Source organism: Myotis daubentonii, chromosome X (genome assembly GCF_963259705.1).
Source record: "Myotis daubentonii chromosome X, mMyoDau2.1, whole genome shotgun sequence".
Classification (NCBI taxonomy): domain Eukaryota; kingdom Metazoa; phylum Chordata; class Mammalia; order Chiroptera; family Vespertilionidae; genus Myotis; species Myotis daubentonii.
The window spans coordinates 117,629,978-117,644,056 of record NC_081861.1 but is presented as its reverse complement, the minus strand read 5'-3'; the positions used below and the strand labels follow the sequence as shown (position 1 = coordinate 117,644,056).

Sequence of the window (14,079 nt, the reverse complement as noted above, 5' to 3'; positions counted from 1 at the left end):
TCTTTCATTTACTTACATACTTTATATTCCCTTAGAAGTTCATTAGGATACTACGTGAAGAGCCTAATCAGATTAGCAGATAAAGAAGTTCCAGGGTGCTTAAAACAAGTCTTATTACTTTACGGGGAGGGTGGGGGGGGGAATGGTACAAAGTGTATAAGAGACTGAGCTACCATGACAGGTCTCCCAAAATAGAATCATTCCTTAGTTTTATAACTAATTCTTGGATACTGCCTATAAACAGAAAAGACAGTGGGAAAAAAAAAAAAAAAGATGGTCAAAATGTTTTGGTTGCAGGAAGGTGGAGGCACGGTTTATCTGTATATGGTTGACGGACACATATCTTAGTGGAGAGAGGCAGTCAGTCATGTTCACCCAAGACTGTGCCTCTGCAGAGCTGAAAAGCACAGGTGGAGAGAGACACCAGCCTAAAGAGCCAGATGCACCAAAATAATGCAGTGGTCAGGGGTGTGATGGATCGCCTCCTTTCCCACTTTGAAGACTAACAGCAACTGGTACAGGAGGTAAAAGATCAAGGCATTAAAAGGCAAGAAAGGACATGCAAAAAAATTGACATCTGGAGGGCTCCTAATACCTGAATCCAATGATTGGGCATTCCTTGCAGATGTTACACTTGGCCTGATGCTTGGCGGTTTCCGCAGCAGCCACTCTGTGCAGGACTGGCAGCCACACCATGGACTGGGGTTCCAGCCTCATCCAGTCTAGAAAGAGGGCCGCTTCGATCTCAGGCTTATTATTGGCCTGCAGAGACAGGAGGGAGAGTGAAGGGTTGGGGGGTGGGGAGAAGGTGAGAAAGTAAGGGAGGCACATGTCAGTTGAGGTCATGAGTTAAAAGAAAAAAAGCAGTAAGTTGTACAATGAAGGCCAGTTTTTGCAGCTCGTTTCTGCAAATGGTCCCCCTAACATTCACATGAGCCATCTACCCTTAAGGCTGTGAGCTGCCATTACTCTGGCTACGAGATGACAAGCAAACAAAAAACAAACTAATGGAAAGCAAAATACACGCCTGAGTGAGACTATATTGAGCTCCAGTGTTTGAGCAGATATATAAGTTAGCCAGAAGTAAAAGACAAGTGTTTATTGATAAAATTTCAAAGGAGGAAAAAAAATAACTCAGAACTATTGATTCCTTTTTTCTCTAAAGAATCTATTTCTCAATGTGTCATAGAATCATAATGAAGAGGTTTCAAAATTCATCTTGTCCCAAAGCTTCATTTTACAGACAAAAAACAAACAAAAAAACCCCACAAAAAACAAGAGACATAGATGAGAGAAGTAGCTTTTCAAAGGCCATACAACTAATTGGTGGCAGAGCTGATACTGAATGCAAGCTGCCAGGCCTAGTATTGGTTTCTTGGTGACCTGCTGTTTCTTTGTCCGTGTCTTTATTTTCCCCTCTTTCTTTCTCCCTCTTTCAAAGTCTAAATTTTAATAAATACCATTCCTCCCAAGCAGTACAATGATTTTAGAAAGCTCAAAATATATTTACCCATCACTTGATTTATATATTATCATAGTCGCGCATTTTAATTAGATCTTGCTTTTTTAACCCCATAAGACTCTTTTAATTTTTTATATTGTTAGATTGACGACTTCCTTTTTGTTTTTCATTCCTTTAGTATCTGCTGGTGGTGAATATCTCAGGTATTATCTGAAAAATCTCTCTTTTTTATCCATATTCTTGATAGCTATCTTCATTGGACATAGATTTTTAGGTTTGGGGGGTTTTGTTTTTACTTTGTTGTAGCACACTGAAATATTATTCCACTTTTATCTCACTTTTTCTACTGCTACTACTAAGAAGTCAGCAGTAAAGTTGACTGTTGTTCCTTTGAAGGCAATTTGTCCTTTTCCTGACTTATATTGTGTCTCTAGGGTTTTATTTATACTTTTTAGAATTAACTGGGCTTCTGAAACCTGTGGGTTCAAGTCTTTAGTCAGCTCTATTATCTTCTCAGTCATCATCTCAACAAATAGTGTCTCTTCTCCATCCCCTGTCTGCTCTGCTTACAGAAATCTATAAGATAAATGTAGACGTTTTCTATCTAGCCTGCATTTCTCTAGTTTTCCCTTTTTTTGTCCTTTATGCTTTGTTGCAAACAATCCCTTCTGCCTGGAATCTATTTCTCTCTTTAGAATCATTCCGTCTGTTATAAGCTCATACAGTATGTTTTAAACTTTGGTTATTGTACTTTTTAATATCTAGAAGTTCTAGTTGGTCATTTTGTTGTTGTTGTTAATCCTTAACTGAGGATATTTTTGCATTGGTTTTTAGAGAGAGTGGAAGGGAGGAGGAGAGACAAAGAGAGAGAAACATCAATTGGTTGCCTCCCAACTGATGCCGGGGATGCGAGCCTGCAACTGAGGTACGTGCCCTTGACCCGAATCAAACACACAACTTCAGTCCATGGGCCAACACTCTATCCACTGAGAACAAACCAGCTACTGCTAGTTGGTCATTTTTAAGGTCACTTCTAAAGATTGTGGTTCCCTGCAGATATTTTCCAATGTCTGTTGTTTTCTCTTAAACAGAGTGACCAGTTTTCAAAAAATAATCTCTGTCTAATGATTCCAAGACATAAAATTACTGTGGATCTGCTTCTGTGGTCTGCTATTTCTGCTGCTTCTTGCTCACCTTGATTTCTTGTGAGCTTATTATTTTTTTTACCATGTACTACATTGACCTTAAAATATTTTCTGGAGGTGCTTTGAGCCCTTGACTGAAAATGCCTTCTCTAGCAACGATTTTCATTCACTTTGCCAAGAACCCAAGGGCACTACCTATTCTGAGACCAATTTAAACTGAATATATGATGGCTATTTAGTATTATACAGGCAATGTGTATTTGAATTGCAAACCCATGTTGCTTCCCTTGAATGTGGTTTGTTAATAAAGATTCTATTCACATTTCACATAGGAAGGCAGTAGCATTTAGATCAACAGGTCACTTGCTTTGCAACACCCACCACTTCAGCAGTACCAGTCATTACCCCTGACTACAAATTTCCCAACATTGTAATGAGTTGTTTAACCTTAAATTTCCTAGCTGCAAATGGTGTAAATTCAAGCTTCTGATAAAAGCTTTTGTTGAGCACTTTTTGAGGTACTTTGTGGAAAATTTAAAAGCTGAAAGGGACCCACAGAAGTGAATTCATCTTGCAATGGCACCACAGAGCTGTAAGGCCTTTAGCAGTCATAGAGCTCAAACTCCTAACCACTGCTAGTGCATTCTCTTAGACTCTATATAAACACCACCTGTGCACGAGAGCAAACATCTTTAATGGACGATCTTGAATATTTATGTCCAGGAAGCCCTATTAAAAGTGTCTTCAGCCTGAGCTGAAATCCACCAGCAGAACGAATAGAATTAGAGGCTCCAGGAGTTTGACCCCTGTTTGCCACTTATGGGCTGTGTGACCTTGGGAAATAACTTTATCTCTCTGTGTCTTAATTTTCTTCTGCCATGAAGTGGAACTATTAATAGCGCCTATCTCATAGAGTTGTAAGATTTAAATGAGTTAACAAGTGAAAGGCACTTGGAACAGTGTCTGGCACATAGCAAGGGCCATGTCAGTATTTGCTGTTGTTACTGTCATTATAATTATCCATCTGACCAGAAACCCAGAAGTCTTCAGCCTTCTAACAGCCTTTTAAGTATTTTACCAAAGCTGTCATGTCCATGCCACCTCATCCCCATTCCTTTTATTTCTTCCTCATATGACAAGGCTTGATTTGCCACTGTCCTTTAGAAAATTATTCTCCACATATGACCTGCTGGGAATGGACCCTCCATTTCTCATCCAATATAACTCGATGACTTGCTTTTGTTCAATACTACAGGCTCGCACAGGGTTTCCACTCAACTAAAACCTCTGAGTCAGTGTTTCCCAGTGTATCCAGCAGATCAATCATTCAGCAAAATGCTTCATAAAAAGGTTAAATGAATTAAGGAAACATTGCATGTTATACCCACCTCTTAAAATTCTTAAAGTACATTAACATATTAGAAGCTAAGAAGGTCATCAGTAAAGAAACATGTTAAACTTTGCTTAGCCTCAGAATTTCCCACATTTGTTACTCAGTGATCCCAAGACCACCACCCCCCCCTTTTTAACTTCCAAGGCCTGTGAACACCACAAGTTACTAATGCTCTATGCAGTGATGGCAAACCTATGACATGCATGTCAGAGGTGATACGCGAACTCATTTTTTGGTTGATTTTTCTTTGTTAAATGGCATTTAAATATATAAAATAAATATCAAAAATATAAATCTTTGTTTTACTATGGTTGCAAATATAAAAAATTTCTATATGTGACACAGCACCAGAGTTAAGTTAGCGTTTTTCAAAATGCTGACACGCCGAGCTCAAAAGGTTTGCCATCACTGCGTATTGGGTATGACAGAAAATAATGATTTTGGCTGCTTCCGGTGATTCCTTCATTCTGTACTTATTCATTTGGATTTGTTTCCTCTCACTTCTGTCAAACACTGTCCTGTCAGTCTGATCCCAGTGTACACTGTACAATCTCATCAATACCCTTAAAAATCCTATCTCTTACAGTCCATGAATTAGCCATTATACCCAACTTTGTATATTCTGTACCTTTTAAAATATGTGTTCTGTCTTCATCAAAAAAGTCACTGGTGAAAATATCAAACATTTAGGCCAAGGTCGAACATGAACCACGTCCTAGCTGGTTTTGTTTGGTGGTTAGAGCATCAGCCCTTGGACTGAAGGATCTCGGGTTCAATTCCGGTCAAGGGTATGTACCTTGGTCGAAGGCTCAATCCCCAGCCCCGGTTGGGGCGCGTGAGGGAAGCAACCAATTGATGTGTCTCTCTCACATCCATGTTTCTCTCTGTGTGTCTCTCCCCCTCCCTTCCACTCTCTTGAAAAATCAATGGGAAAAAATATCCTTGGGTGAGGATTAACAAAAAAAAATAAAACAAACATGAGCCACATCACCAGAACCTGCACCTCAGGTGAACACAAGTCCAGGACTCAGCCCTCTCTGACTGTTGAAGTGTGACTCTTTCCAGTTATTGTCTAACCTCTACTGCACATGTTTCTCATCTCGCACACAAAGACACAGTGAGAGATTTTGTCAAAAGAACTACAAGTTTCAGTTACAATGTCCTATAACAATCTCTTGCTCCACTGGTCTCGAAACTGACTTTATCAAAATAGCCCCATGTAGCTAGGAGACAAACCATTACAGAAAGGCAGTAAACTGAAAAGCGCCACCAGTTCATTCCTATTAAAAGCATGGGTTGATTGATGCCTAATCTGAACTTATGTATTTTTTTCTGACTTAGGTTTAAATGATCATTTGGTTAATGATGGAGTCAGAGACACGCTGCAGAGTAAGAATTCATGCCTAATATGGAAAGCGAAATACAGCAGAAAGCTCCTATTCATTCTGGAAAACCAAACAATAGTCTGGCCATGAGTCAGCAACAAATGTAGGTGCAAACCATAAAAGAATGAAAGGAAATAGAATGTCTGTGATGTATTACTAAAGGCATAGCAAGTATCGCGTGAGGAAGTGATCTCATTGCCCTCGGTACTGTTCAAATTCTTCTGGGAAAATGGTGTCTAGTTCTGGTGGCTAACAGCTGACCCAGCATTTAGAGAAGGCTTGGCAGAAAGACACAACAATAATTAAAGGGGTTGAAAGACTTCTGAGAACAGCTTAAGAAAATTGAGATTATTTAGCCATGAAGGGGGAAAAAAAAAAAGGAGCAAGAAAGAGTAGCTAAAGGGGAGATTTACTAGTAAGAAGAGTTTTCAATTATGTGAGTAGCTCTTGTGTAGGGGCCTGTGACCAGCTGTTCAATCTCTCCACTGAGGACAGAACAAGAAGAAACAGGCTTAAGCAGCATGAAGAATTTAGGTTGTAACTCATACGGAAGAATTTCCTGATTCTGAAAGGTGTTAAAGCATTAGTGTGAATTACCAAGGGACGCTATAGACACTTCTCCTCTTTCAAAATACTACAGATTCTCCTGTGCTTAAAGGTTGGAAATGCTCAAGGTTCTTTCTAGCTCCTATGATGCAAGATCCATCATTTGGGCTCCTTTAAAACTGCTTGCCTATGCCACATGGCATCACTGAAGACAAGGCACTGGGATTCACATTCTCATTCTGTTTCCATCTTTCATTTTTACTACAAGCCATTCTCTATTCTAGTGATACTCCCTCTCCCCTTGTCTGGCAATAAAGAAAAAAAGAATTAAAAATCAGGCAAGCTTCTAAAAAATTCAACCAGAGCTGAAACTTTTAAAATCTAGCATTCTGATCATTCTAGAGAAAACAAATATGGATAGAGTGGAATGGCAGGAAGTTGTTGAGGTCAAAGGACAGGTATGTTGGCATTGGATTGAGATCATCCTTATTGGTTTCATTATTTGCTGACATATAAAGACACCTCAGATATCTTCTCTCGGTATTAAGGGTGACCTTGCCCTCACCCCTAAATGCCATTCTCGAACCATCTAAGCAAAAACTCTAGGAATCGGCCATTTAGCTCTAGGTGTGTGAGGGTTTTGGGGTTTTTTTGTCCCTTATTTTTGGCAATACCGCCTTTTTTCTCTTCTATACCATGCACACACAAAAAGCAAAGCTACCACAGCAACTTCCAGTTTGATAGCCACACATTAAAAGTATGTTGTGGCCATGGCTGGTTTGCTCAGTGGATAGAGCGTCAGCCTGCAGTCCAAAGGGTCCAGTTTCGATTCAGGTCAAGGGCACATGCCTGGGTCGCAGGCTCGATCCCCACTGGGGGGTGTTCAGGAGGCAGCCAATCCATGATTCTCCCTCATCGATGATTTTTCTCTCTCCCTCCCTCTCCCTTCCTCTCTGAAGTCAATAAAAATGTATTTTTTAAAAAAGTATATTGTGTTCCCTTCTCTGTTGGTCCTCACTTATTAGCAACTCTCCACACCAGAGCATGGAGGTCAGGGGAAGGATCCAGTGTCATTACTGCTTCTCCATTACAGTACACTACAGGGTTGCTTTATACAACTGTCATCTTCACAAGGTATAAAAATAGTTAAAGGAATCCCAATATCTGCAATTTCTAGCCAACGTATGTAACTACCAATATAATAATGTGAACTGATATTATGTGGCAAGTTTAGAGTTAGGGGGTTTGCCAGGGTTCAGAATAACTTCTGGGTTTCTTACACGTTGTGCTTCCCATAAATTCTTAGGCACTGAAGGACCAGGCCCAAAATGGCTGCCAGGGGGTCAACCTGAATACTTATTTTTCTCTTAGGATATATATGAGTTCATGGCCGCAGAAGAAGTGTGATGGTAAGATTTCTCAGCAAGCCCTACATCCCAGCTACCAGACACATATAAAGGTCTTTTTCTTTTAGTTTTTTTTAAACTTTGTGTGTGTGTGTGGTGTGTGTTTGTGTATATCCCTTAATTTATTGTTCTAATTACACATGATCTTCCTACTTTTTCCTTTTAATTTTTGCACTAGCTTTATAATTGGTTGACCCATTGCTTTTGCTAAATGTTTGCCCTTACCAAGGTGAGAATTTTTTTTTCTTTCCTATTTTCTTTCTTTCTTTTTCAATCCTTACCCGGGGATATTTTTTCCAATGATTTCCAGAGAGAGTGAAAGGAGAGGAGGGGAGAGAGAAACATCGATGTGAGAGAGACACATCAATTGGTTGCCTCCTGCACGTACCTCTACTAGGGCTGGGAAACCTGCAACCTAGGTACGTGTCCTTGACCAGGAATCAAACCTGAGACCCTTGGGTCCTTGGGCTGATGCCAAACCAGCCAGGGCAAGCTTATTTTTAAGAGAAGGGAACTGGCATCTCAATTGTGAGAGGTTTTTTAAAAACCATGTCGATACTTTTAAAAAAAACTGAAAAAAATAGTATAGCAAGAATTAAACATGTAAGAGATTGTACCCAGTAGTTCCCAGATGATGAAAAGGAACTATTGCCCTAGAAACAATACTTGCCTAAAACTCCTTTGTTTCCCCTAGATTTCAGGTTACTTAAGGACAGGAACTATGCTTCTATCCCCTCCAACAAAGTTTGCTAAATTGAAGAATGGGTAGCAATTAAGTAGCAATATGATCACAATACAAATTTTTAATATCTAAATGAGCTTAAGATGGGGAAAAAAGCCTAGTCATCCTGAAGAGCTAAAAAAATTAAACTTATAAGGTTTGTCTAAGGCAGTGATGGTGAACCTATGACACACGTGTCAGAGGTGACACACGAATTCATTTTTTTGGTTGATTTTTCTTTGTTAAATGGCATTTAAATATATAAAATAAATAACTAAAATATACATCTTTGTTTTATTATGGTTGAAAATATCAAAAAATTTCTATATGTGACACGGCACCAGAGTTAAGTTAGGGTTTTTCAAAATGCTGACACGCCGAGCTCAAAAGGTGCGCCATCACTGGTCTAAGGAGCAGAAGCCAAAATCAGTACATTAATGAACTGCCCAAAGTTTACTTTGAAATAGTTTTTTTTCTCTTTTTTTAAATTGATTTCAGATAGGAAAGGAGAGGGAGTGGGAGATAGAAACATCAATGATGAGAGAGAGAGAATCATTGATCGGCTGCCTCCTTCACGCTCCCTACTGGGGATCGAGCCCGCAACCCAGGAATGTGCCCTGACCAGGAATCGAAATGTGACCTCCTGGTTCATAGGTCAACACTCAACTACTGAGCCACGTCAGCTGGGCTAAAATAGTTTTTTTAGTTAATGTCTGGTTCATCTGCTATGGTATCACACACAAAAGACTAATAGTCTATTTCTAGATTTGGAGGATATGTTTAGAAGATAGGAATGGCTTAAAATATAGGAATCCACAAAATTCATACTGAGGGCCTGAAGGGGAACCCCATAGGCAGGCAGCCACGCTCTATCTCAGTGGTTCTCAACCAAGAACCATTCTGTACCACAGAGAACCTCTGACAATGTCTGGAGACATTTTTGATTGTCACAACTGAGGAAAGGGTTGCTACTAGTGTCTAGTAGATAGAAGCCAGGATCCTGCTAAATGTGCAACAATGCACTGAATAGCCCCCTACAACAAAGAATTATCTGGGCCAAAGTGCCAGCAGTGCCAAGATTGAGAAACCTTACATTACCACGGTTCATTTGTCAAAAATAAGAAACCAACATGGACCTAATTAGTTTGGCTCAGTGGATAGAGCGTCGGCCTGCGGACTGAAAGGTCTCAGGTTCGATTCTGGTCAAGGGCATGTACCTTGGTTGCGGGCACATCCCCAGTAGGAGGTGTGCAGGAGGGAGCTGATCGATGTTTCTCTCTCATCGATGTTTCTAACTCTCTATCCCTCTCCCTTCCTCTCTGTAAAAAAATCAATAAAATATATTTTAAAAAAAGGAAGAAACCAACATGGGTACATGACTACTAACTAAGCCCCAGACTCTTGGGAGCCCTGGAGGGTGCCTGTCTTATACATCAGAGAAATTGAGAAGCTATGATAGGTCTGTTCAACTACTGATGCTATAAGAGAAAGGCCACACTAGTTAAGAGATTGTGAACAGAGGAAAAAAGAGACTAAAAAAAAATTTTAAAAGAATTAGCTGAAAGTTACAAGGGAACATGATAAAATCATAGCACCTGATTTGAAATTAAGTTGCTTCTCAAATAGACAACTCTATGTAATGTATTCCAGGACAAACAGCAGAAATTATGCAAATACTTATCCCACACAAGGTAAGGCAGATTAACTAGTATAAGAGTGTGCCTGAGTTATGTGTGTGTGCATGAATGTACATTTTCATTTTATTTAGTAGAGTTCCTGCCCATTTAGAGGAAAAACAATAACTAAATATATTAATATTAAATACATTCATATGCATGAATAGAATTTCCAAACATTCTTATTGGTCAATTTAGGGAAGACAATGGGGACAAACCACAGATTTTTAAAAAGGTTAATCTCTCTTTCCTGGACATTTTCTTTTTTAAAAAAATATGTTTTGCCCAGCCTGTGTGGCTCAGTGGTTGAGCTTCAACCTATGAACCAGGAGGTCACGGTGCGATTCCCCATCGGAGTAAATGCCTGGGTTTCAGGCTCAATCCCCAGTATAAATCATCACTGATGTTTCTATATCTCGCTCCCTCTCCCTTCCTCTCTCTAAAATCAATAAAAAAAACATAGAAACATCAACATCAATAGGCTGCCTCCTGCATGCCCTCTACTGGGGATTGAACCCACAGCCCGTGCACATGCCCTGTGCCCTGACAGGGAATCGAACCGTGACCTCCTGGTTGCATGGATTGATGCTCAACCACTGAGCAACACTGGCCAGGCTCTCCTTCCTGGCCATTTTCATTTGCTGCTTTCACTAGTAAAATGTCCCCTTCAAAAATCCAACTGACGATTTCAGTATCATTGCCACTGTTAATAAGTAATGGCATTAGTAGCTGACAACCCAACATTTCTGGCTGTGATTGTAAAAGGCCCTAATGTTTGGAAAGATTTGCTGAATTTAAATGGCTCAAAATTGTTTTGTGAATTACAGTCTGTACACAAAGATTTAAAACTACAAGCAGAATGACTAGCCAGGGTCAGACTGTATAAGGACAGGCAGTTCTTGACTGTTCCTTGAGCTGTCATTATCATTTCTTTAACAACCTCTAAATCTACCAAGGGCATCAGTGGAATATTTTATATAAGAGAGAAGTCTGCACCAGCAATGAACATAAAAGGAGGAACAAGAACAAGTTGTAAAGAATATTAATGATTCGTCTTCCAAACAATCCCAATTTTTATGAAAATCAAATGAGTGATAAAAAAAATCTATAAAACTATACGAAACCTGCATGTAACAAATAAAACAGAAGGAAGGTGGTATTTTGATCCTGTTAGACACAAGATACTTACATTTTACCTTTGAGTTGTTAATAAAAATATAGTGTACAAACACAAGGAATCGTTTATATGAGGTTCCACATAATATTTTCTCACATGCTGCTACTTCTATTCAGAGAACAGCTGGTCTTATGTGAAAGGCCATGTGTACTATATGTACAAGACTGTTTTCCATATCTTATATCTGTTACAAAAATTGTTACCCAGAAAATCAGGTAAGGCTTTCCTGATTATGACCAAGCTTTGAAATAAGTACAGTTATACATTTCCCTTTCTGATTTTTTTCTATTTATAACATTTACCATATAATCAAAGAAACTTGGGGATAAGTACTATTGAGATAGTATTTAACTTAATGTTACAGATGAAAAAAGGCTCAAAAGGGTTAAGGAAGTGGCTCAAGATTATCTACTATTTTAATACTAAAAATAAGTATGCTTAAAGTAGTCTTAAGAAGGTTAACACAAAAGTGATTTCCTATGGAACCATACAGGCTGATTTCTGAAATTGTTTGAATTTTTAACTTGTTTGAAGGTGTTAGAGGCTCTAATATCTAAGTAAGTCCTACCTGGGTTAATACCCAGCTACCAAATATTGAACTGCATTCTATGCTGACCTACTGAGAGCTATATGAAGATACAAGTGAATTTTCAGAAATTACTGTGATAAATGCATACTCCTATCTCTCCTGATCACCTTCTTTACCCCTTCTGTTTGGCATTATGTGTCCTTCCTCCTATGGTTAGATGGTATGGCATATATGAGCCACATGGACTGATAGGTGCAGGTCAAGATAAACTGAGGGAGCAAAAAATAAAGAAAAAGAGAAAATCCTATGAGCTTCTCAATTGTCATTAGCACACAGCTCATGTTATATGATGCAGTCAACTTGTCACTCCCACAAAAGTCAGTTAATATGGAAATGCATGTATCAGACATATGGTTACATTGCTTTGGGGGGAAAAGGACTGTCCTTGGTGATAATCAAGAGGGGAGAAGTGGAAGCTTTTTCTTCAAAGAAGAAAGCCTGCTAAGACATGAAAACAGAATGGTAGAATTAGAAAATCACTACCATGTAACCACCAATAGAATCAATGAATTAGAAAAGGACCATCAATAGACACTAAAAGAATAGGGTGAAAGGCTGTAGAAGAATAGCATATTCATAAGGTCTCAAAATACCATAAAAATGACTTTTCAAGTACAATGGATATATCTGACTACCACCACCTTCACATTCTTAGTGTTACCAATAAGAACAAAATGTTATTTGTCCCTCCAGATGTGATATAGTGGAAAGTACACACTATCAACTTTATCATCTTCTTGCCAAAAAATTTTAACCTGAATCTAATCATAAAGAAACAACCAGAAAATTCCAGAATATGGGACTTTCTTTAACAGAACTGGCCTGGGCTCTTCAATAACATCAATGTTGTGAATGGAAAAAAAAATGCCAGGAGACTGTTCAGATTAAGTGAAAGTTCAGAGACATGACAATCAGATGCAAGACAAAAACCTTGACTGGATCCTGGAAGAAAACAGCCAGATATGAGGAACATTCTGGGTCAATGGGGCAATTTCGATGTGGACTGCATGGCAGATGATATTGAAACCTCGCAGAAACTCCATTTCTTAAATATGACCCTTTCTCCTTCTGTCTGTCTACTCCCTTCCTTAATTATTAAGCCCTTAGGACATCAGCTTCTGGTCAGCATCAAACTATTTCCTCAGGTCTATTGAGATCTTGACTTCAGTTGTATTTCAGCCACAGGCCCATGAAAGCTGAATGACACCCTCACCAAACCATACAGCAGTGGTTCTCAACCTTCCTAATGCCGCGACCCTTTAATACAGTTCCTCATGTTGTGGTGACCCCCAATTTCATTGTTACAAATTGAACATAATTAAAGCATAGTGATTAATCACAAAAACAATATGTAATTATATATGTGTTTTCCGATGGTCTTAGGCGACCCCTGTGAAAGGGTCATTCGACCCCCAAAGGGGTCGCGACCCACAGGTTGAGAACCGCTGCCATACAGAAAGATGCCCTGGCTGACATCAGGACCTGACATAATGATCAACTACTCCCTACTCTGGCCCCAACCAATCAGTAGAGCCATGACCCCAACTCCTTCAGCTACTGTGAAAGCTGCTGAATATTCTATTGAGATCTTCCCCTGGGATCTCCCCTAAAATCTCCACCCTTAAAACCCTTAGGACAGAGGACCCAGGGTGCCCTTCCTCCCAGGAGCACACTTTCAACTAAAATAGTGCCTTTTCCCCTCCCCATCCCTTCAGGCAGGTCAACTTTACTTTCCTCACTTCTAAGCTCCAAGGGCCATTCCCTTGACTCTATAACTTGTTTTTTAAGCTCATTTCTTCTATGAACTGCTTCTTCTACCTCTGTGATTTCTAAATAAGTGCTCTCTTATAGTTTGAGTCTTGGCTCTGAATCTTTCCTAGCCAGAACTCAAGTACTGAGGTTGCTGAACCCAGGTCCGTTCCTGCTGTCACCAACAAGGCAAAACACTAGCCATGCTCAAGAGACATGGGAGTTCAACATACTATCCTTTCTATTTTTTTCTTTTTATTCTTCTTTACTAGGGGCCTGGTGCACGAAATTCGTGCACTGGGTGGCGGGGGGGAGTGTCCCTCAGCCCAGCCTGCCCCCTCTCACATACTGGGAGCCCTCAGGCATTGACCCCCATCACCCTCCAATCGCAGGATCGGCCCCTTGTCCAGGCCTGACGCCTCTGGCCTAGGCGTCCGGCCCAGGCAGCGGGGACCTGCAGTGGCAGCGGGGGGTGCCGCGATCGGCGGGCTCCGCCCCTGCCCCTGCAGGACGCCTCTGGCCTAGGCGTCCGGCCCGGGCAGCGGGGACCCGCAGCTGCAGCGGCCCCACGATCGTGGGCTTCGCTTTAGGCCCAGGCAAGGGACCCCTAGCTCCTGGGACTGCCAGCTTCGACCGTGCCCAGCTCCCATCGCTGGCTCCACCCCTACTTCCTGCTATCACTGGCCAGGGCGGAAAAGGCGCCTGATTCTCCGATCATGGCTGGGGGGCAGGGCAAAGGCGTCCCCGGGGCCGCCTTTGCCCTGCCCCCCAGCTCTTAGCTCCCCCCTGGGTTTCCGATCACTGTCAGTGGCAGGGGGCTTCTTTCTGCT

The 14,079-nt window shown here is 40.6% G+C and overlaps 1 protein-coding gene across 6 annotated transcripts in view; it reads right to left on the bottom strand.

The window, feature by feature from the left end:
- Positions 1–14,079, bottom strand: part of DMD (dystrophin) — a 2,282,236-nt gene that overhangs the window by 60,710 nt on the left and 2,207,447 nt on the right. For all 6 annotated transcript variants that reach the window (XM_059679269.1, XM_059679268.1, XM_059679272.1 and 3 more), the window contains one exon: positions 596–762. In XM_059679269.1, coding sequence (XP_059535252.1) covers positions 596–762 — 167 coding nt within the window. The remainder of the gene's footprint in view (positions 1–595; positions 763–14,079) is intronic.